This window comes from Danio aesculapii, chromosome 12 (assembly GCF_903798145.1).
Source record: "Danio aesculapii chromosome 12, fDanAes4.1, whole genome shotgun sequence".
Classification (NCBI taxonomy): Eukaryota; Metazoa; Chordata; class Actinopteri; order Cypriniformes; family Danionidae; genus Danio; species Danio aesculapii.
The window spans coordinates 16,931,294-16,956,528 of NC_079446.1; the positions used below are offsets into that span (position 1 = coordinate 16,931,294).

The 25,235-nt window shown below is 39.6% G+C and overlaps 1 protein-coding gene across 1 annotated transcript in view; it reads left to right on the plus strand.

The window, feature by feature from the left end:
- The window catches only part of plxdc1 (plexin domain containing 1), a 136,265-nt gene extending 111,903 nt beyond the window's left edge, over positions 1-24,362 (plus strand). The window contains 4 exon segments of the mRNA XM_056470077.1: positions 14,300-14,423; positions 21,287-21,426; positions 24,170-24,203; positions 24,206-24,362. Coding sequence (XP_056326052.1) covers positions 14,300-14,423; positions 21,287-21,426; positions 24,170-24,203; positions 24,206-24,291 — 384 coding nt within the window. The 3' untranslated portion in view covers positions 24,292-24,362.
- Positions 24,363-25,235: the final 873 nt, after the last annotated feature.

Below are 25,235 nucleotides of genomic sequence, written 5' to 3' on the forward strand. Positions count from 1 at the left end.
ACTTTTTTAAATTGGTTGCAGGAACCAAAATTAGAATACTTGCTTATTTTGAAAAAAAATAAAGTAAATAAAATAAAAATCATGAGGAAACCATTAAATAATGTGCGTAGTATTGTCTGCAATGAAATACAAGTCAATGTAAATTTAAAAATCACTACTTTATTTTTTATTTGCGTTTTCCATACTGTGCCAGCTTTTTTCTGATTTGGGGTTGTATACAATTGCAGCCCTGAGGTCCAACAACACTAACAGAAAACTGCAACCATGATCGGACGATAAGAGCAGGTCATTCATAAGTCTGAAGGAGATGTCTCTTTTTTTACATGCATTTCATCGAACACATTGCTAAGAATTGTGATGTGTTGATCAAATGACAAACACCTACCTGCTCTCCACCTAGGTGCAGCACCATGGCACCTTGAGTCAATAACTCCTTTTACAGCACAGTGGGGAGAAAGAAAAGTCTGTTGCTGTTGATGTGTCATCCAAATGCATCAAAGTTTGGTAAGGGATTTAGTGAGAAAGTGATGCTCTAAAAAATGCTTTGAGAATGTTTACCCTGCCGGAAACCTTGACCAAAGCAAGCTGATTTACATCATCACAGACAAGCAGCGCAACAAATCTCTGGCAAGGTCACATTTTTTTTACTTGTTCAATGTGCAAGGAACCTGTGCTCTATACACATTGAAGACATGTGCTGGAGTTATTGAAGCAACACTGAGTCTCCAGATGATGAGATTCTCCACTTCCTACTCTTATTTAATGCAATAGTTTGCCAGATAACAAAGATATTTTGTCAACTGCTGTTTCCGCCCTGAAACATCAATTGCCTCCACAAGGCTCCACACAGCATTGATCCAAATGCTGATATACTGCTCCTGCTCGAAAGATATATAATAAGGGCACATATCTTTTGGTAAAGAATAAAATGGTCCCCATGATGCACCTGTCACGGATTGGCCAGGCTCTTCCACCTGTATCACGCAACGAGCATCCTCACCTGAGTTCTAATCACACACAGCTGCACCCAATCACTCCCACACACTACAAAATCACACACCTCACGTCACTCAGTGTCCGGGCTCGTTCTTACGAAGCGGACTCATAGAGAGTACCTCCTGGTATTCACTATCAGATTAACTCCTCTCTTGAACTTACCTGATCTCTGTTTCCTTCCAGTCTCTCCAGCGTTCCCGGTGTCCTGTCAGAGTTGTGTGTGTCGTCAGTCTGTCTTCCCCGCAAGCCCTCTGGTGTGTGCATTCGGTCTTTCTCAGTGTCTGTTATCCATCCTGTCCCAAAGAAGGATTATCAGCTCAACCGAACTTCATTCACTTCCCCATCGTAATCCTTTTGTGCTCCGCTGTTATAATAACATCATTCATCATTTACTCACCTTGTTTGTCTGTCTGCTTCCCTAACTGAAGCCCGGACTATACACAGCTAACAGCATAAGCACTCCCGATCCCATTCAGGAGTTGGTGGACTCGCTGAAGAGAGTCCTACTACCATCTGCTCCACTTCCCTAAGCACCACCAGCACCGAGCACTTCTTCACCGTCCACCCACTCATCCAGTCCCATGGCTCGACCAGCGCCCTACTCTGGCGGGGCGGAGGAGTGCAATGGATTTATATTACAATGTTCTCTTGTATTCACAATGCAACCTGATTTATATCCCACAGATCGGTCGAAGATTGCGTTCATCATCTCTCTTCTCTCTGGGTCGGCTCTCCGGTGGGCTGAGACCATCTGGCAGCAAGCTGGGCCGGTAAACGAATTCCATTCATACATTTACTAAGTATTTCAAGGAGAGGTCTTTGGTCGTGCGGATGGAGAAGTAGCAGCCGGAGAACAATTGTACCACCTCAAACAGGGAGCCATGTCCACACAGGATTATGCGCTCCGATTTCGAACTCTGGCTGCTGCTAGCGGATGGAATGAGCGATCTCTCCTCACGACGTACCGGCTCGGATTGGAGCCCAATCTTCGACTACAGCTGGCAGCCCTCGACGATACCATGGGGTTGGAAAAATTCATCCAACAATCTCTTCGATGTTCTGATCGTTTGAAGGTCTACCAGCATGACCTTACATCAGTACCTCAAGCACTCTTCCATCCGCCAGAGCCAGTCATCCCTCCAGAACCAGAACCAATGATCGTCGAATCTGGTAGACTCACAATCACTGAGCGACAGAGGAGGCTGACCCGGGGTCTGTGTATGTACTGTTGGTGCCGAAGGACATGTCAGGCTGGACTCTCCCATTCGTCCAGTACGCTCCTGGTGAGTGTGTTCAGTTCTACCATTGAAAAAAATGCACCTCCTCACCACCAATGTCAGTTAACTACCCATTCTGTCTCTGTTTTAGTCACGGCCCTTATCGACTCCGGGTCAGCTGGAAATTTCATCTCACACGCCCTCTATCGCCACGTCCAGCTCCACACAGAAGCCTCGACGCACGTCTACCAGATTCAACCTATAACCAACGATATCCATTCCCAGGCACGTATCCATCGTAAATGTGAACCCGTCAATCTCCAAGTGGGATTGCTTCACAAAGAGGAGATTCAATTTCTGGTTCTGGAGGGTGCATCAATGGACATCATCCTAGGGCGCCCGTGGCTGGTGAAGCACGATCCCATCCTCTCTTGGGGCACAGGAGGAAATCAAGAGATGAGTGAAGAATGCATATCCAGCTGTTTTTCCCGACCTCCCTTGCAGATTCAGAGACCCCTAACAATCTACGTCACGTCAGTCGAAAGCCCCGTCGAGAATGATCCATCCAGATTCCGAAGATCTACTCCTCATACGAGGACGTATTTTGCCCCAAGAGAGCTTCCCCAGCTACCGCCACATCGGCCATGGGACTGCGCCATAGACCTGCTTCCAGATGCTCCAATGCCCAGAGGTAGGACCTACCTGTTGTCCCTTCCGGGAAACTAAGGCCATGGAGGAGTACATTAACGAGGCTGAGTCAGGGGTATATCCGCCCATCCACGTCACCCGCTGCCTCAAGCTTCTTCTTCGTGGCTAAGTAAGATGGAGGGTTGCGGCCATGTATTGACTACAGAGTACTTAATCAAGGAACAGTCAAATTCCGATATCCCCTTCCTCTCGTCCCTGCTGCCCTGGAACAACTCAGATCTGCCAAAAATCTTCACCAAGTTGGACCTCCGCAGCGCATTACAATCTGGTAAGAATACGTGAGGAGGACGAACGGAAGATGGCATTTGTGACCCTACTGGGCACTTACGAGTACCTGGTCATGCCCTATGGTCTGGTCAACGCCCCCTCCGTATTCCAAAACTTCATCCACGAAGTCCTCCGGGAGTTCCTCCCATCTCTTCGTCATTGTCTACATAGATGATAATCCTGATTTAATCCCGGAGTGAGACGGAACATCGCCACCCCGTTGCGGAGGTCCTGCAAACCCTCAGGAAACACCAGTTGTACCTCAAGGCTGAAAAATGCTCATTCCACTTACCATCTGTTTCAGTTCCTAGGGTACCATCATCGATCAAAGAGGGTTTCGTATGATGAGGGGAAGGTCACTTCCGTCATTGGCCAGAACCCAAACATAAAAGAACTCCAAGATTCCTAGGATTGCCAATTTCTATCGACGTTTCATCCACAATTACAGTCTCATCACCGCTCCGCTTACCAACTACTCAAGAATACACCCAAACACTATTCTGGCCTCCCGACGCCGCCGCAGCCTTCAAAGCCTCAAAAAAATCCTTCACTCAACGCTCCACTTCCTGACTCACTCGATCCCGACTTGCCTTTCGTGGTCAAGGTAGATGCATCGACCCATGGAGTGGGAGCCATCCTGTCTCAGTTCCATGGTACTCCCGCCGCTACTCCATCCATGTGCCTATTTCTCCGGGAAGCTCAGCCCGGCGGAAAAGAACTATGACATCGGGAACCGAGAACTTCTTGCTCTCAAGCTCGCCCTGGAGGAGTGGCAACACTGGTTGGAGGTGGCCTAACATCCATTCCAGGTGATCACAGATTACAAAAACTTGCAATACCTCAAAGATGCTAAAAGACTCTGTCCTTTCTCAGCCCGGTGGGTCCTTGTTCTTCTCCAGATTTCAGTTTTCCATATAATATCGACCAGGATCAAAAAACATCCGAGCAGATGCACTTTCCAGAATACATGATCAGAAGAAATCATTGAGACCCAGGCCAAGATCCTTCCAAATCAGATTACTGTCTGTCCCATCACATGGTCCGCTCCTACAGTCATCGCCACTCCAGAATCCAGAACTTCACCGGGCTGTCCCCCAAATCGATGCTTTATCCCTGAAAATCAACGGGTAGATCTCATTCATTCCAGCCATACATCTCTGGGCACAAGGCATCCCGGGGCCAACAACACCCTCTCGCTGCTATCCCAACGCTTTTGGTGGCCGAATATGGCAAGGGATGTGAGGAGATATATCCAAGTGTGTCGAGAATGCGCTATGTCGAAGAGTCCTCGCCATCTACCTGCAGGTAAACTCCATCCCTTGCCCATCCCGAACCGCCCCTGGTCACACCTAGGAGTCGACTTTATGACGGATCTCCCATCATCTGGAGGTAATACCTGCATTTTTGTCATTGTAGATCGATTGTCAAAATTCTGTCGTTTGATTCCCTTGAAGGGTCTGCCCACAGCCCTAGAGACAGCTGAAAATCTATTCAACCATGTCTTTCGATGTTTTGGGTTACCTGAAGATATAGTCTCGGACCGAGAGGACCCAATTCATCTCCAGGACTATGGAAAGGCCTTCTTCAGACTCCTAGGTGTGACCGTCAGCCTCTCGTCTGGCTATCATCCACAGACCAACGGCCAGACAGATGTGGAAAATCCAGAAGTGGGGCGGTTCCATCAGAACCTTCTGTCACAGTCATCAAAACTCTGGAGCCAGTTTCTGGGCGGGAGAATACGCCCAGAATTCCCTGCGGCAACCTACCACCGGACTTACGCCATCCAGTGCTTCTGGGATTCCAACCTCCACTCTTTCCCCTGGATGGCGAACCTTCTGATGTCCCCGCAGTGGATTACTGGTTCCGGGAGAGCGAGAGGATCTGGGACGATGCTCATCACGTGTTTAAGTTGTTAAAATATTAAAGAGGATGAAACGTAACAATCAGTGAGTCTCCTGATGCTGGATGACAGAGAATACAACAACCACTTGTTAAGTGAAACAAATTAAGTATTTAATATTCAGTGAATGTCAGACAATGAATAAAGAATGCATTATAAATGTAATGTTAAATAATCAAATTAAAGAAAATAGGAGTGTTGCCAAAACAAAGAAATAAATATAACAAAACAATCTGACTAAACCCCAACCCACTAAACTGACTAACCAAAGAAAAATGCAGAAACAAACCGTAATCTTCAGCACGTAGCTAAACTAAACTTCATAACCTCAAACAAAATTACACATGTGGAAACGCCTCCTTAAACTAACTAACAATTAAATATTCTAAGCGGCTCACATTACTAGAGTTCTCGTAAAGTACACACTGTTAGCCATTAGCAAAACACAATCTCATATAATCCAATTCTCACAAAGATCGTTCAATTTCTCACTAGATAATAACTGAGCTGCACAAGCATATCTAATAAAGCAGTCTCTTGATAAAGAGAAAACTAGAATACAGCAAATCGTAAGCAAAACACAGATGAACAGGCTGGCCGACACAGTGAGGAGTCTGGCTGTAGCCAAGCACTCCTGAAGAACAGCGCAAGCGCACGGCTTTTATACCGAGGGCACCGGTTCTGATTGGCGTGTCGATGGTGATTGACAGCTCCTTGGACCAATGGTTGCACACCTAGAACCAGCACATGACACACAGCGGAAAAAAAAAGAAGAGCACGCAAAACAGAACAAACAAAACATACGTGAAACGTAACACCATCTCCAGAGGGCAGTTCGCAGAGCAAAGGAGGTGTTCGACAAAAAGAGGATTCTAGGTCCCATCTATACTCCGGGGCAGAAAGTCTGGCTCTCCACCAGAGACATCCGCTTGCGACTGCCCTCCCGAAAACTTAGTCCCAGATTTGTTGGTCCCTTCACCATCCTGGAACAGGTCAACCCAGTCACGTACAAGTTACAGTTACCACCGCGATACAGAATCCACCCCACATTCAACGTATCACTCCTCAAACCCTTTCACGACCCTCTGATTCCCTCCACAGAGCCTGGCCACGAAGAGGAACCCCCTCCCCCACTGATGTTGGAAGAAGGGTCCATCTACAAAGTCAAGGACATTCTACGGTCCCGGCGTCGTGGTGGTCATCTAAAATACCTCGTCGACTGGGAGGGATATGGACCAGAGGAGAGGTCTTGGGTCCCTAGATCCGATATATTAGATCCTGCACTTATGGAGGAGTTCCACTCCAATCACCCCGAGTTCCCGGCACCTTGTGGACGAGGTAGATCACCACGGCGCCGGAGGTTTAGGCCCTCAGGAGCGGGCCCTGGAGAGGGGGGTAATGTCACGAATTGGCCAGGCTCTTCCACCTGTATCACGCAACGAGCATCATCACCTAAATTTTTATCACACACAGCTGCACCCAATCACTCCCACACACTACAAAAGCACACACCTCACGTCACTCAGTGTCTGGGCTCGTTCTTACAAAGCGGACTCATAGAGAGTACCTCCTGGTATTCACTATCAGATTAACTCGTCTCTTGAACTTACCTGATCTCTGTTTCCTTCCAGTCTGTCCAACGTTCCCAGTGTCCTGTCAGAGTTGTGTGTGTCGTCAGTCTGTCTTCCCCGCAAGCCCTCTGGTGTGTGCATTCGGTCTTCCTCAGTGTCTGTCATCTATCCTGTCCCTAAGAAGGATTATCAGCTCAACCGAACTTCATTCACTTCCCCATCGTAAACCTTTTGTGCTCCGCTGTTAAAATAAACATCATTCATCATTTACTCACCTTGTTTGTCCGTCTGCTTCCCTAACAGCACCTAATGCCCAAAAATGGACTTTGGTTGGGTCATTTTGGGAAATGTGTGCCTCGGGAAATGTCACAAGCCCTCTCTTATGAACTGCATGAGAATGCACATCTTGGAGAATATTCGACCAAGTTACTTCAGTCCATGTAATAACCACATTGTGCTGAAGGAGATTTTTATTGAAAGAATCCAGTTACAGAAACATTCAGGCCTATCCAACTGCAACCTTCGTTCAGTCTTTCAGCAGACTAAGATGACTATAAATTTGCACCTTCTGTTGAGGATCAGTTATTCTTAAACATAATGGAAATATAGTTCTCTAAGAACTCAAGTAACAGCTGTATAGCACTTTTACCATTTAGTGAGCCAAGAAGTTGTTGTTGCTGAACAACAGAGAGTATGCTTTAAGGTGTCCCTTTGTCGCAACCGTGACTGACAACCAATGATGAAGGATGATTTCACAGAAATCATGCAGAGAATACTGTAGTAACCACACAGATTTTGCGCCTCCTTTAAAGGATGACCAGGTGTACCTTCCTTCATTTGGGTTGTATCATCTCAAGATGCCTGATCAAATACGAGTTGTATTTGACTCTAGCACACAGTTTGATGGTATATCTCTGAATGACGTACTTCTATCTGGTCCTGACCTTATCAACAACTTGTTAGGAGTTCGCTTAAGATTCCGAAGTACTCTGTTGCCATCACAGCAGTCATACAGCAGATGTTTCACTGCTTCTTGGTCCAGGAAGACTGTCGTGATGTTTTGCGCTTTCTGTGGAAACGTGACAACAATCTGACTAAGGAGGTCATAGACTATATTGCATGTTAGTTCACATAGTCTGCAATAGCCTTCACCGGCAGTGTCTGTTTATGGAATACGCTAAGCGGCAGTGATGTAGAATTCAATTGAGCAAGATTCTTTATGTAGATGATCTGTTAAGGTCATCTGTTAAGGTCATTAAAGGAAGCAATCTATGTACTCAGAAGGGCACCTGCAGTCTCAAACCTCTGACTCCACAAAATTGTTACTAACAGAGCCAAGGTAATGGATGCCTTTTCAAATGAATTGAATTGGCAAAGGACATCAAATTCCTTTATCTCTCCACGATGACTTACCTGATCAGAGAAGTCTGGGGGTACAGTGAAATCTAATGTACTAATGTCACTGTAGACACAAGAGTGGGGATAGAGTGGTGTGATTCTCTGAAAGACTTGAAAAGCTTGATTATCCCACCAATGGTATGTGATTTGTGTCCATTATCGTTTGAAGCCAAACTCACTGAAATATGGTCTTCACAAATGCCTCCATGAAGCTATATCAGCTGAGAACCTCTGATCAAAAAAGCACAAAGAGGTTGGCTCCAAAGCCTAATATTCTGTACCTAGGCTAGAATTATGTGATGCAGTCCAACGGTCCAAAGTGTCTGAACATTTTGGAGATTAATTTAAAAGTGAATAAGGTTCTACACAGATAGTAAAGTAGTGTTGGGCAGAGTCAAGACGGTTAACTGTATATGTGAGCACAGAGTGCCATCGCATCAGACAATGTACTCAGTCTGAACAATGAAGGTATGTGCCCCTGACCAAAATCCTGCTGATCATGGGTTCTTGTTCTGTTCCATCTGCTAAGCTTGAGGTCACAAACTGGCCAAGGGTGTACTCACACTATGTACAGTTGCCTTGATCTGAAGCACGCTTTTCCACCCTCCCGTCTCCCCCAACGGCCCGTACTGACATTGCCAATCAAGCTGAGCACGCTTACATCATTGATGATGCTTGCTCAGTTTAAGAAGCGCTCTTGCTCAGCAAAGTGGAGATTTCTTTAGTTAATCATTTTAGTCATTGTGGGATGCACTGACACGCAGTCAAATATTTTGCCGAACAGACCAACCACCTTTGATGCTCATAACAATCATGAAGTCCTCATGCTGCAGGAATTAAGAGGTTTGCTGAAGGTGCAGCTGTCATGCAGTGAGAGGTATGCGTCTTTAATAATCTACGACAGTTTTGCGTTCATTGAACAGTAAGAATGATTCATAAAACCATATGAAACAGTCCCTAAAAGTCACGTCTCATCTTCAGTTCGAGCTCAGGCACGCTTTGGCACTCACACTACAAGCGTACTGCACCAAAGCCCAAGTGAACCATGTTCTGGCACACCTCTTCCAACCAGACCAGGGCCGGCCAGTTGAACTGTGCCTGAGCCTGATTCAGAGCACTCACACTTCTCAAACGATCTGGGAAACGGGCCTGGGCACAGTTCAAATAGCATAGTGTCAGTGCGCCCTAACACGACCCTCATTTTTGCTCTGTCCATCAGAGCCATCTTCCAACTGCCTGTGCTCATATGAGACCCAAGTTGAAATTCACTCAGAAATTTGTGTCTCCCTCACTCACATCAAAGTGGATCATCTGGGAACTAAAAGATTTGAGCAATTCTCAAACTCGACAACAGCAATCAGAGAATTGGGTTTGGCATTTGTTTTCAAAGAATCTGTCTTTAAGCAATCTTCTGAAAGCTGAGGAAATAATTATCAAGAGTGTGGCAACATGAAGCGTATCAAGAGGAGTTGATAGATATAAATTTATTAGATCAATTTTAAAGCTGAAGCAATCATCGACTGCAATGGGAAAGAGTCAGCAGATGCATCAAATAAGCAGGAAACGTATTCCCTTATCTTAACCCTACTGGTCAAACATTTTCATGAATGTGTGAAGCATCAGGGCAGACACCTGACTAAGGGCAGCATAAGGTCTAATGGCTTTTGGATAATTGGGCCAAACAATGCATTAGTAGTATCATCCAGAAATTTGTCACCTGCTGTAAACTAAGAGGCAAAATAGAGGAACAACAAATGGCTCACCAGCAGAGAGACTATAGGTGGATCCACCTTTTTCCGTCGTTAGCTTAGATGTGGGGAAAGGTGGGGAGTTTTGTACACTTGAATGTGTACTAGAAGAGTTTGCATTGGGGGAATTGAGCCAATGACTTCTTCGAATCATATCAATGCTCTCAGATTCTTTTTTATATTAGAGGTCCAGCCAAGCAGCTGCGCTCCGATTGCTGGACGAATTTTGTTGGTGCCTTTAAAGAGCTTAAAAATGAGTTAGATTGAACAAACAATGAGATATAATCTCCTCGGCAATGATGTGTCCTGAGCTTTCATACACCACATCCCTCTCATAGGAGTGGCACCTTAATGTATGATTGGTATAAGATGAAACAAATTCTGGATCCAATGCTCCTGAACGACAGGGTACACACACTTACCAATGAAGTCTTAGTGAAATTCATGTCTGAAGTGACAGTCATCATTAATGTATGGCCTCTAGTTCCAGCCTCAACAGACCCTGAATTCCCTTCATCCTAACACGCTTCTAACACCAAAAAAAATTGTTATCTCCCAACTCCACCAGAGTTTCAGCAAGGAGGATATGCTCCAGTGCCAGTGGAAACGAGTTAAAATTTTAGCAGAAACATTCAGGAATAGGTGGAGTAAGGTATATGTTGGAACTCTTTAGAGCCCTCGCAAATGGCTTTACAAACATCCAAACATCAAAGAAGGGGATGTTGTACTGCTCAAAAAAAGAAACCACTCTAAAGGAATGAGCGGCCAATGGGGACAATTGTGAAGACTTTTCCCAGTATAGACAGTCTATGAGACAACATAAAGTCTAACACAGACCCATATCTGAAAGTAGTATAACCTCCTGCCATCAGACCCGACTATGTAATATTTTTTAGCAATAATGTCATTTCTAAGGTACCAGATGGGAATGTTCTGGCTCTGCCTGTTTTATCTTGTTTTTTGCTCCTACTATTGGTAATTTCTTTGCTATCATTTGAATTTGCATAATTCAGTTTCCTGGGTTCTGAAGAATACTGCGAATTGCACATTGTATCACAGCTTTATGCTGATTCCACCATTCCAACAGTAATTAACAAGGCACCGCCTTTATGGAAGATTTGATTATCCTGTTATTTATGTTTATATATGGTTATTAAGATCTAAATGTGGAAATAATAGTTTGCACAATATGCGATTTGTCAAATACAGAGTTCTGTTTATTGTAATATCTCTAAACCGCTTCTGCTTACATCAATTATTTATCTCTTAGTATATTCATGCTAATTAAACATTTTGATGTAGTCATCTTATGTTGTATAAAATTGATTTGAACATCTTTATTGTAACCTTTTATTTATACAATACATTTGTTTTATCTTACAGTCACACATTTTACTCAGTAAATAATCTAAGCTATGACTTCCTGGTGTCAAGTCCGTTCATTGACCAGAAGTGTTTAGCTTACTGAAAATTAAGCCAGAACAGGCAAATATCCTAAAAGGAGAGATCAATTCCAAATTTTAAGAACAAGTTCTGCTACTTTTGATAACAATTGTTTTAATAATTTGTTCTATGTAGGATTTAACATAGACATTGTTGATTTGGAGGACTTTACCTGTTAACACAGTTTTTCCTCTCCTACTGCAGAGAAAGTTTGAAATTTATCCATTAATGATCTACAATGCTCTAAATGGGACAACGCTGTAGAAGATAGATTCATGGTGATCATTTTAACTTAGGATTTTTCAAATAGAGTTGAAAAATAAGCAGATTTCTCAGATTTCAAAACTTTTATAAACTTTGTAAGACTTTGTAAGAGGAAAAACTTAAGGCTTTACTAGCAAGAAAACAGTTAAACAAACCATCTGCAGCACGAAAATAAAGAATGAGCCTCCTCCATTCAGCCTCTTTAATTTCTCTTTAGTTTACGTTTACTCTTTACTCATATACATTCGTGGATAAGGAAACGGTGTTGTATGCACTCTGCTGAAGACATACATTAGCCTACATATTTAAGTTTGTTTGTTAAGTTCAAAAATGTGTTTCAATTCTTTTTCTAAATTCAGTTCTAATTTCCAGCAAACAAATAATTGAACAATAATAATGAAGAGTTGTCAGAAAAACTGAGTTATATATCCAAACACACATCCTATACTTATGCCCCATATGGTGATGCATATGTCTCCAAAATCTGACAGGTGGACAAATCTAAACTTGTTTTTATTAAAACAAAACTAAATATGCATATAATAAATAATACTGCTAACGATAATAAATGTTTTTAATTTAATGCAAATTTTATGGATATCCTGTTAAGTATCGTATGTGTGTTCAGACAAAGGACCCATACTGACTTGCATAAGATAAGACAGTGTCTTTTTTCCATTGTTTTTTGATGTAAACAGTTGATAGATATATATACACATAAATTTATCATTCTAGAATTTTAAGATCCATTAAGCTTTGTTTGATTTAAAGCAGAATACTCGGTCACTGATTAACAACATTCTTCAAAATATATATATTTTTGTGTTCATCAGAAAAAAAAGAAAAAACAGGTTTGAAACAATTGGAGGGTAAATAATGATATAGTTTTCATTTTGGTGGAATGGTAGCTAAATGGTTAGCATTGTTGCTAAGGAGCATGTTCAAATAAAACATTTAGGTAACACTTTATAATAACTACACACTATGAATCATTTATTAAGCATTAGCAAATAGTGAATTCATTATCTGTTAAGCATTAACTCTACATTAATAAACGTTAGTAAGCAGTTTATAACTGCAGCTACAAATGCTGTATTCTTAACTTACAAACATATTTATAATGTGCTTAATAATTGTATTTTCATACTTAGTAAATGATTTATTTTTCATTACTAAATTAAGTTTAGCATTATTTACAAACCATTTATATTTAAAGTAGTTGAGGGTTTTTAGGATTATTCAGAATGAGTTAGTAAATGATTAATAAACTATTGAAATCAGCATTTACATATCTTATTATGCAGGCATATACTAGTTAACTAATATGTTAATAAATGCTTTATTAAGTCAACTTCATCTAGTTTTGTGACCTAATCTAAAGTGAGGACTATGTATGCTTTATAAATCCCTTATAAATGACAATTAAAGGCTCAGAATCAAATGAACAATAATCTTTGCAATCTTTTCTAAAAAAAAATTACTGTAAAGTTTAAACATTGCTGAATAACAGGAGTGTCAAAATATGACATAAAACTGGATAAAACAACAACAACTACAATATAATAATTTAACAATATAATAAGATGCAATGTTTAAACTCTACAGTTATTTTATTTTAGATCAGGTTGCAAAGATTTATTTTTCATTTATAGTACAGTTTTATTTGTGTATCTTTAAATGAAAAGGAATGAATAATGTCATTTATCCTGTTTAGAATTTAACTGAGCCTTTATTTGTCATTTATAAGGGATTTATAAAGCATAAATAGTCCTCACTTTAGATTAGGTCACAAAACTAGATGAAGTTGAGTTAATAAAGCATTTATTAACATACATAGTAACCCTTAATATATGCCTGAATAATAAGACATATAAACATTGATTTCAATAGTTTATTAATCATTTACTAACTCATTCTGAATGATCCTAAAAACCCTCAACTACTTTTAAATACAATTGGTTTGTAAATAATGCAATACTTAATTTAGTAATGAAAAATAAATCATTAACAAAGTATGAAAGTACAAGTATTAAGCACATTATAAATATTTTTGTAAGTCAGGAATACAGCATTTGTAGCTGCAGTTATAAACTGCTTACTAACGCTTATTAATGTAGAGTTAATGCTTAACAGATAATGAATTAACTATTTGCTAATGCTTAATAAATTATTTATAGTGTGTAGTTATTATAAAGTGTTACCGACATTTATTTACACAAGTAATATTAATTATATCCCTAAGTAATAATATGTATGTGTACATTAAAAAAGTTTATTAAGCATTTACTACAAATGTATACCTCTGAAAACTCTTAGGTAACTGGTTTGTAGATGAAGTAATAATTTATTTAGAAGTAATAAACTGATCATTAACAAAGTATGGCAATACCATAATTAACACATTAATATATTAATTAACAATTTGCTAATGCTTAGGGTATCAAAGCCACTTTACAATGATGAACAGGCCAACAATAAAATTCAGACAAAAAAAATTCCATCATAGAATAAAAAAAATAAATTTAATGCAGATATCTGTCTGGGGACAAGGTGTGCTTGCGTAAAAAAAAAAAAAAAAACTGCTTTTTGCCAGCCAGTATGATTGCACACATTTCAGGCACTGTCAAGTCAAACCTCATGAAAACTTGAATATAAATATAATAAACTGTGATTTATTACTTGTTCCCAGTTTCATGTTAAATTTTAGTACATTGAGACTGTAAATGCTGTTATTATTGTTTTTTTTTATATTAAAGCATAATTTGAGTTGGTATGTGCTTGTTTAAGGCAAAAGGCAAATGTGATGACTATGCTCATGGAGGCCCACAGAGTTCAAACAGCCCTTTTAGATTCCCATCGGCATCAATGGCTCCTTCCCCTGTGGCTCGACCTGCCAGTCCCATGACTGAAGGTAAGTATATTTAATATATGATAATGCCTAAGAAATTACCCATTAAACATATTATACTTATAAATGCAAAAATGTGTGCATCATTCATACTAAAATAGCTGTGTCTGCTTTCTTGGTCTTTTGCTTGCATCTTTCTGTACAACATTCAACTGTTTCCTCCATGTTTGAAACTAAATGTTTTATTCATGTTATTTTGGCAGTTAGTTGTTCATCATGAGACACTCATCTTTAGTATTTTTATGAGCCTAAAATCAACTGGAAATATTTTGGCATAGTCATGACTTATCAGATGTCTGTAATTATGTTACAATTCTAGGATGTGCACGGTCGTTGTTGTTACTAATGATGTAGTTATAGTTTTTTGGCTTATAGTGAGGAAATTATTTACTTATTCAAAAAGTATTTATTTATTCAACAGTATTTTCTGGTTCTCGAATCTCATTGGCTGACAGCCATGCAGTATTCTACTAGTATCAGCACTGTTCCCCAAGTGATACAAGTGTATCCCCAACTGCAGCGTTGGAGGAGTAGACTCACTGCAACTTGCAATTGGCCACATAATTTATGTTTTAACGGGAGAATGCAGTTAATTTATAAGGGTAGGGCCTATCTGAAAATGTACAATCAGCTTCTCATTGCCCATCATTTATGTTAAGATGCTTTGACACAATGTAGATTGTAAATGGATGAATTAATGGATTTATGAACGAACTAAAATAAGATTAACACTTTATAATTTACATTTATAGACATTAGTAAGCAGTTGATGAGTACAGCTACAGTGGGGGTATTCCATCTTAGCATGAGAAACACAAATATACAAATTGTGGCATGAAAACTGGTTGAAACGAGTGTGTCTCATTGTGAGACTTGAAAGCTTGAACTCATTCTGAATGATCTTAAAAACCACCAACTATTCTTAAATAACTAGTGGTATAGTGGTATGTCCTGAACAGTCATGGTATAAGACTCAGGGTTCTTTTCACACATTTTAATGATGAATTCAGTCAGTACAAATATGCAATCACTGGAGTTAGGCAGAAAACACCACAGCAGTACAACAACTGAAGAGCAAGAAAGAATCTGAGAGAGTGAGATGGAGCAATGGTTCCGCCATGTTGCCATTGCATGCGAACTTGCTACCGTAAACAGAAGCTTACAACATTAGTCCTGCTTCCAAGTTCTTCTGATTGGTCCACTGCTCTGGAAATGACAGTATGACAAATGAGCATTTCTGTGAGTTAAAGTTGTTTTACCTTGTTTTTAGAAATTGTTTTATCTTCACTAGTCATCTATCAAAATGCATAACAGGAAAAGATGAGTGTATAACAGTCATGCATATCTGTCAAACAATGTAAATATAAGATACTGTCTCATCTTGTGTGCACATAAGTCAGTCTTTGAGTAAGTGAGTACCTTCTCTATGCACAGACGTAAAATTGAACATTTGTTGTTGACTGCACCTGCTTTTATTTTTTTCATTATTGTGTTAATTCTACATCACATGATGCTCTTCAGTTCTGTAGCTGATTGTGACAAAACAAACCCTGAACCTATTGAACCATGACCCTAAAACCGAGGTACATATTGAATCGCGCTTCCTGTGCAACGTTACACCCCTATAAAAACAAGTTTGTAAATAATACCTAATTTTGTAGTGAAAATTAATCATTAACAAAGTATGAAAATACAATTAAGCATATTATACATGTAATTATAAGTAAAAATACAGCATGTCTAGCTGTATATATATATATAAACTGCTATATGGCTTTCAATTCTTCTTCTAAAAAAGAACATAGCCTCTGTGTAGGGGCTAGAATGTAGGTGTTAAAGTGGAAGCGAAGCAGTCAGTGAAGTTTACATTAGATTTCCACTGTAATGAGAAATATATAATGTAACCATTTCGAAAAAAAAAAAAGAGGGTGTTTTATTTTAGCTTTTAGACCAAAGCTGCCGCCATCTTGAAATGCCGCAGCGTGTGACCGCACGGTGTTGGTTTCATTACTAAAGGTAAATAGATACAGTAGCAAAAGATGATTGGCTGATGGAGACTAGAAAGACAAATACAATTTACATAATCAAAAATTCCTGTCTTAAAGAAAAACTGCAGATTCAAGCTTGAACACGGCGTAATAGTCAACAGCAAGTGGAAAAATCAAAAAAAGCGGGCCTCTTTTAGGTTGAGTACTTAACCTAGTAACCGTACCCTGTCCACGACTTCATGCCTTACATTAATTTAAACGGTGATTGTTCATTGGATTTAAAATTTGTTATATTGAATTAGGAATATCAGGATATGCTCATTTGTTCTCTGTTACCCAAATGACGGTTAGAAAATAAACCGTAAACCAGTATAAACAAACTCATCCACCAACATCAGCATATTAAACCCAACAGAAATGGTAAAACCATGGCTCCACTTTTACAAATCCATGCTCCATACACTGAGTCATTTCTAAACGTTATGCCAAATTATATAATCTTCCATGCCATCATATTCATAACCAGTTTGCATTCCGTGCAACCACATTTTGTTGACATTTGCATGCTTATTTTACTGCCCCACAATTCCATTAACCCTCCTGTCGTGTTTGCATCATGCCCCTTACTTTAGTGTTTCCGGTCAAAATTGACTGGTCTGTTTTAACTGCTCTTATATTAGCACAAAAATAAATTTTCTCCACCAAATTTTTATTCAACATTCTTTAGCTGTGAACAATTAGACAGAATTAGACATAAAATAACTGCAATAAAAATAAAAATAGGCGCGAGTGAGTGAGTGAGTGAGTGAGTGAGTGAGTGAGTGAGTGAGTGAGTGGGTGGGTGAGTGAGTGGGTGGGGTGGGTGAGTGAGGGGGGTGAGTGAGTGAGTGGGTGGGTGAGTGGGTGAGTGAGTGGGTGGGTAAGTGGGTGGGTGAGTGAGTGAGTGAGTGAGTGGGTGGGTGGAGTGAGTGAGTGAGTGAGTGAGTGAGTGAGTGGGTAGGTGGGTGGGTGGGTTGAGTGAGTGAGTGGATGGGTGGGTTGAGTGAGTGAGTGGGTGGGTGGGTTGAGTGAGTGAGTGGTTAAGTGAGTGGGTGGAGTGGGTGGGTGAGTGAGTGGGTGAGGGGGGGTGGGTGAGTGAGTGGGTGGTGAGTGAGTGAGAGGTTGGGGGGATGAGTGAGTGAGTGGGGGGTGGGTGAGTGAGTGAGTGATTTGGGGTGGTGTGTATGGGGATGTTTTCTGTCTGATGGATGAATATAGACTGGATACCCATTCATTTCCTATGGCGGTCACTTTTGACACCACACGGGAACACCACAGGTGTAACAAGGTTGATGAAAACACTCAAAATTCAATTAAAGAGATGAACATCACTCTTATATGTTCAAATGCATAAAGTGGAGGATATCATGAGGCCTTGAGGCAATCAGATGTAAAGCACAATATTTATGAGCGATTTAAGTTGTAAATCAGATTTGACCCGAACATGACAGAAAGGTTAAAAACAGCATTGGGGCCTATTGGTACGCTAGTTGACAGTAATGAGTTTATCTATTACTAGTTATTATTTTGAGTGTGTTAAAGGGGCATTATAAATAAATGTAATAAAAACTAAATAATCCAGTAAAATTAAACATGTATACAAATATTAATACTTGAAAATTAAAAATATAATAAAATACAAAAAAGACAATAAATACATAAAGCCACCAGTAGACTGTTTGCTGAGTAAACATTGTTCAAATATGTATAGTATGCTACACTGTACTTTAAATTAGTAAAATATAGATATTTATTTATGTTGTGGAGGGCAAAAAAAAAAATCAGGTGTTGTTAATTTTGTTTAATGTCTGATAAAAAGTGTAATGTACATCCCCAGCATTTACGCATAATTCATAATAATTATGACAATATTGGTAAGATAGCACAAAAAAGATATATCATTTTAATATGATTTACTATTCAGGATTTAAATCTCTTTAATTTGAAGGAACTCAACATCTGGGTAAATATAAATCAAACAAATTTGTTTGCAGGTTATGCAGACATTGATGAAGTTAATGGCTAGCAGCAAACTTCCAGAAGTTGAAGACATTAGATTGAGCTGGAGTATCGTTTGGTATTATTTCGATACCGGTGCTAAATCGATACTTATAAAAAAATTTAATAGAACAATATAATTAAAGTAAACATCAATTCATATTTAATATATTTGAATTACATTAATATATTTTCTTTGATAATTTGTTGGTAAGCATGAATTTAAGATTTGCAATATGAAATTACATTAGCTTACTACTAACCTGTGAAAAGGCTGTGAGCAAAATACTGAACTCCTTTTTTCTAGGGTTGGGGCTTGTGACTATGTTTACATGGTTATCAGTAATCTAATGATTTGCCTTAATCTGAATAAGACAATAATATGATTAAGGTGTTTACATGAGTTGCTTTTTTTTTGCCCTCCCATTCATTTAAAATAATGTTTCTGAAAATATTCACAGTGTTTCCTAAAAAAACAATTATTCTGGAGTCATAATAAGTCATAAATCTTATTGTTTATTTCTTGAATAAAAGCAGTTTTTAATAAAAAAAAGAAAATTAAGGTCAGTATTAATAGCCTCCTTAAGAAATATTTACTGTATATGTTTTGATATACACAACAAATCAGTTACAAAATAATTTGACTAATTATTTCAATTTTCATAGTTAACTGAACAAGTCTTTAAATTACACTTTAATCTGAATAAAAGACTATAAAAAGGACGCAGCACCGTAATGACAGAGAGAGCGAGTGCAAGTGTCACCTAGAGCGCGCAGAGAGAGAGACCTCAGTCATATCTCCTCAGTTTGCCATCGATGGCTGATCTCGCTTCTTCGTGGCGTTTTGACACAAAAATACACGTTCAAATTTAGGGGGGCCAAGCTTGTTGACACAGGGACTGAAAAACAAAAAATATAACTTTTCAGTTATATATAGATTATTGTACATTTGGAAATAGATTATATACATTTATATTTCCACACCACCAATAATCACTGAATGCAGATTTGGCCTTAGGGGTAACCACAGAATGCATTGATGACCATAATTATATGTGGCATTCTCAGCCATTAGTTGGTATGATAATAAAATGCAATGTTTCTGTTCCTGCTGCTGTTTTTGTCACTATAAATGAGTGCAGTCCATTCATGGAGGTATGTAATACTATTGGTCTGACAACCATCTCCAAACGACAGTTGTTCAACGTACAGATGGCCTATGTTACCCCAGAGGTCAACAATGTCTGGACAGTACACAATTAGACTGTACTGAGCACTTTATGTGAAGAGCCAATGTGTTGTGTCGAGAGACTGCAGATATGGTCAAAATGCATCATATGGAACTGACTCCTTGACATAAAGCCAAAGCTGGTGATGGCACAGGAAACTGTAAAAGTGACAAAGGTGAGGTACAGGTAAAGAATAATCAGAAATCATCTCTAGTTTTGCATCACAAAATGTGAGGGTAGCTCACCACATTAAGATGTAATGGTATAGGTTATATATATATATACACACACACACGCACACACGCACGCACGCACACACACACACACACACACACACACACGCACACACACACACACACACACACACTGTATACACACTATATTGGTATTTTTTTCCAACAGGAATTGGAGGTCTTGGAGGAATTATTTATAAGTGTGTTCGAAAAAAAAAGTCAGAGCTTGGTTTATTGTCAGTCTCAAGCCATAATAATATCTACAGCAATATAAAAATAATAACAATAATATGTTATTATTGGTAAACTTCAAATGATCAATTGAGCACAAGCAACACTGTATTTAATATCTCTAATAGTAAAAAAATTATGGTTACAAATCATTATAAGTACAAGTATGCATATTCAAATCCAGGATACTCCACAGAGGGGAAAACTGATGTAATAGAGCTGACAACAAAAGCAGGAATATAGATCCAGTGGTTTTTTCTCAAATGTCCTCTGGCCCAAAATGTAAATTGCCTGTATGTAGTCAACCTAAAGAGATTAATGGAAAATAATTTTATTAGCCATTTGTGCACGAATGACCATGCAAAATGGTCCAGATCTGCCTCCTGACATTGACTATTTGCTCTACTGTCCTTTCAAATTCATCTTCCTCCATTTTAAAGCAAGCTTTGGGCAAAAACGAAAGATACACCCTCTTTTTTTTAAGTAGTTACATTTAATCATGTTTGTTATATATTTCATTACGGTGGAAATCTGTTTGCAAAATAATGTAAACTTCACTGACTGCTTCTCTTCCACTTTAATGTTGCACTTTCTTTTGCACTAATATAAACTTCACAATTTTGCTTGTCATTCACCATGCTGATATATATGCTGACCTGAATGATTCATTAGTTTTTTTGTGCTCCCTGTATTCATTTATTTGCAATATTTGATTTAAGAATTATGGGTGACGCAGTGGCGCAGTAGGTAGTACTGTTGCCTCACAGCAAGAAGGTCGCTGGTTCGAGCCTCTGCTGGGTCAGTTGGCATTTCTGTGTGGAGTTTGCATGTTCTCCCTGCGTTCACGTGGGTTTCCTCTGGGTGCTCCGGTTTCCCCCACAGTCCAAAGACATGTGTACAGGTGAATTGGGTAGTCTAAATTGTCCGTAGTGTGTGAATGTGTGTTTATGGATGTCTCCCAGTGATGGGTTGCGGCTGGAAGGGCATCCGCTGCGTAAAACATGCTGGCTAAGTTGGCGGTTATTCCGCTGTGGTGACCCCGGATTAATAAAGGGACTAAGCCGAAAAGAAAATGGATGAATGATTTAAGAATTATATGTATTTTGTGTTTTTTGGGCTGACAATAACCACACTCGCACATTTTTTAGGTGAGGAAGAGGTGCCGGAGCACACAGCCATCATTGCTGGTGTAGTGGCAGCTCTGATTCTTCTCGTGTTCTTGACCCTGTTGGCTGTTTATTATATTAACACACATCCAACAGTTGCTCCTCCATTCTACCTCATGCAGGTAAGCACACTATCTATCTAGCTATCTATCATGTTAAAATCAAACAGGACATCCTATTGAATTTCATAGTTTTCCATATCTGGACATAAGAAAACATTATATGTTCATTATATGTTCCTTGGGCTTAAAATGTGGAAAATGACACCTTGCATGAACAACGGTTAAAAACTTAGTATACGATTAAAAACATAGTATGTTTTAATTGCCTGTAGATCCAATTTTAGGTGCAATCATTTAAAATAATCCAAGGGGGGTCCTTGAATTATCCTTGGAAAATCCTTGTCCGTTGTTTGGTCCTCAGACCTAGTCAGATCTGCCCCTCTGACAGGACCAAACAACGGTAATATCCTGCCAACCCCAAGAAAGGTCATACTTGGGCCTTTGTAGTTGTCTGAGAGCTGTTTTGACAGCTATCACCTTTTATTCCTGCTGTTGGACAAGACCTCTTCCAACCTGGAAACCCAGGTACTTTACTTCTGACATGGCTAGATGATATTTTCAGGAGTTGGCGGTCAGTGCAGCCCAGCAGAGTTTGGACAGCATTCTTTGGAGTCTCTCCAGATCTTCCTCAGATGCCTCAGAGTGAATTTGTACATCATCAAGGTAGGCTTTAGCGTACGCTTCATGAAGTCTCAGCATGATGTCCATGAATCTCTGGAAGGTGTCTGGAACTACCATGATTGGGCCACCCAGTTATAGTGCTGTGACTGTAAGCATGACCTGGTCGATCTCCTGCACATGTTTTATCACTGTCTGATGAGCTGCTGGCTGCTTCTCCTAAGCATTCTTGGCCACATCAATGAGACCCCTTGATTGGCGTCCAAACAGGAATTTGAAGAGGGTGAATCTTGTGGAGGCTTGGGGAACCTCCCTTATTCCAAAGAGAACATACGGTAGGAGTAGGTCCCAGTATTTCTTGTCTTTGAATGCTACTCTTTGGAGGATTTGCTTTAAGGTCTGGTTAAATTTCTTAACGAGGCCATTGGTCTTGGGATGGTAGACGAAGGTGTGGATCTGTTTGGTGTTCAGCAGCCGGCAGAGGTCAGCCATTAGCCAGGACATGAATGGAGAACCGTGGTTTGTCAAGATCTCAGAGGGCATGCCTAACGGGCTGAAGTGCAGGAAAAGCTTGCTGACAATGACTCTGGGGGTGGCCTTCATGAGGCGTTCTGCTTCCAGGTCGGGGGTGACGTAGTCCATGATTATCAGGATGTGTTTGCACCCCCGACTGACTTTGGAACTAGCCCCATGAGCTCTGTCCCGATGCCCTCTAAGGGGACCCAAATGATTGGCAGCAGAATGAATGGATGGGGAGGTTTTCTGGGTGAAGTTAGCTGGCTGGTCAGGCAACTCTGGCAGAACCTCTTCACTTTAACCTACATGCTGGGCTAGTGAAACTGATCTCTGATTCGCTCAATGGTGTTTATCGCCCCTAAGTGACCTGCCAGCAGGATCATCCAGGATCGTTTCTGTCTTTGTCTTGGGGACTACCTATAGCTGTTCCCCCCCCTCCCCTACTGCTGGGTGACACAGTAAAGCACTAAAAATTGAGAAAGAGAATGGAGAGCAGGATAAACATCTTTTTCCTCTATTCTTTTTCTCCCAGCAGTACTAGGACCGGTAAGCCTTTCAGGATCCCCACCTCTACTGGCCAGGACTCAACTCCCATTGTGGTGTTCAACCCACGCGTAGCCACATAGCGAGTGTCACCATGAATGCAAGTTATTGGGAGTGATGTTTTTTTAAGTTACCCAGGGTTTTAGAACTTTCTCATGCACCAGAGTGACTGCACTTTCTGAATCCAACAGTGCACGGTTGCTCTGGTGTTGAATCTCCACGTTTTCCTCTGGGGATACTCAGGGTGCCTCCCAATGGATAATGCACCCTGCCAACCACTTCCTGACTGGAGGAGACATAATGGCTGTACTGGTATCCCATTAGTAAGCTGCATCCACCAGCTTGATGGTCAAGAACCGTTTTTGCAAGGCTCTCCAGGTGAACAAAAGACAGATGGCCCATTCCTTGATCAAAGCAACTACCATCTCCATCCGTGCTCATTTACTGAAAAGCTTGAACAAATGTGCTAAAAGTGTCACTTTAACTGGCTCCAGCATTTGTTCATATTAAAGAAAAATAATAATGTACACAATTGAATTTCCACATGTTCCTGATTTCACAGTTGACCACTACACAAGAAAGAAATATTTTAAATGGTTTTTACTTTATTTTCTTTCTTGCATTTGTTTTATACATTTAGTTTTAACATATTTCTTTACATATTTTAATTTTTTTTTACCTTCAATCTTGAAAAACAGCTTACATTTGAAAAACAGCTAACATAAATATACATTTAAATGGGTTTGTGTGCTGTGAAGTAAAAAAAAAAACACTACAAAAGGGGTGCCTTGCTTTCAAAAAGCAGGATGCTATAGGATGCTTTACAATAATATATTTGTGTATGTAAAAATACTAGTTAAAACCAAATTTTATGTTGTGGAAAAATATTAAGCAAAATCTTTATGAGAAGGAAAATCAAGAGAAACAAAAAAAAAAATCAAATTTAGTTGAAATTTTGCAGTTTTTTTCAATAACTTGTTTTAATTGAATTTAAATGTATTATCTTTTAAATCCTGAAGATGTTAGGTGATTAAACTCAAAAATTGTTTCGTTTATTTGGACGTGTGTGTGTGTGTGTGTGTGTTTACTTTAATTGTAAAATATTGTTTTTGTCTCATATTTATAGCGCCGTGGAAATAATTATTGGCCCTCCATGAAATTCGGAATCAAGGATGTCATTCCAGCTATGCTGAAGTTGATCTCGGGGGTTATGAAAAAGAAAACTTCATTGAGGCAGAGCAGTGCTGATGGTGCAGGACAGTCTTTCATTCTTTTTTTTTTTCATTTTTTTGCAGGGGATGGACTAAGTTTATGAACAAAGACACCTTTTATTAGGTGCAATTGGATACTTTAAACAAAATTATTGCAGTCTAATAGTGTACAGCATATCTTTTTTGTGTTCAGACGATAAAATATGTATAATACACACATGGATTTGACAGCACTTTTATTGAAATAACCTGCTTTTTGGTGATATAAAAGTTACCTGTTTAACATGATCAGATATCAGAAATTCTTGTGACCATATCCAAAGCAAAAACTACTCGATTGTCATTGTTAAACACCATTATGGTGTTGCATTGTGAATACGCAGTATGCTTACTGTAAAATAAAAAATAATAATAATAAAAAGGTTGTTTTCTTTGAAAAACACACAATTACTACACTATAAAAAGTGTTTCTACAGAAATGAAACATTACAATTAACCTTCCTGTCGTATTCGGGTCAAATCTGACCGATTTACAACTTAAATCACTCATAAATATTGTGTTTTACATCTGATTGCCTCAAGACCTTATGATATCCTCCACTCTATGCATTTAAACATATAAAAGTGATGATCATCTCTTTCATTGAATTTTGAGTGTTTTAGTCAACCTTGTTACACCTGTGGTTCCGGTCAAAAGTGACCGCCATAGGAAATGAATAGGTGTCCAGGGTATATTCATTCATCAGACAGAAAACATCCCCACACACACTGCCTAGTGGCTAATTCATATGAGATCAGTCCTACAAAATTATATGATTTTCAAAAGGAGGCATGGCACCCAACCCCACCCCTAAACCCAATCATCATAAACAAATTGTATAAAACTGTATGAATGAGTTCATACAAATTCATATGGATTAGCTAAACCAATAAGTAAGAATTGCCATGAAAGTGTTGGATCCTCCAACGTGAATCAACTTC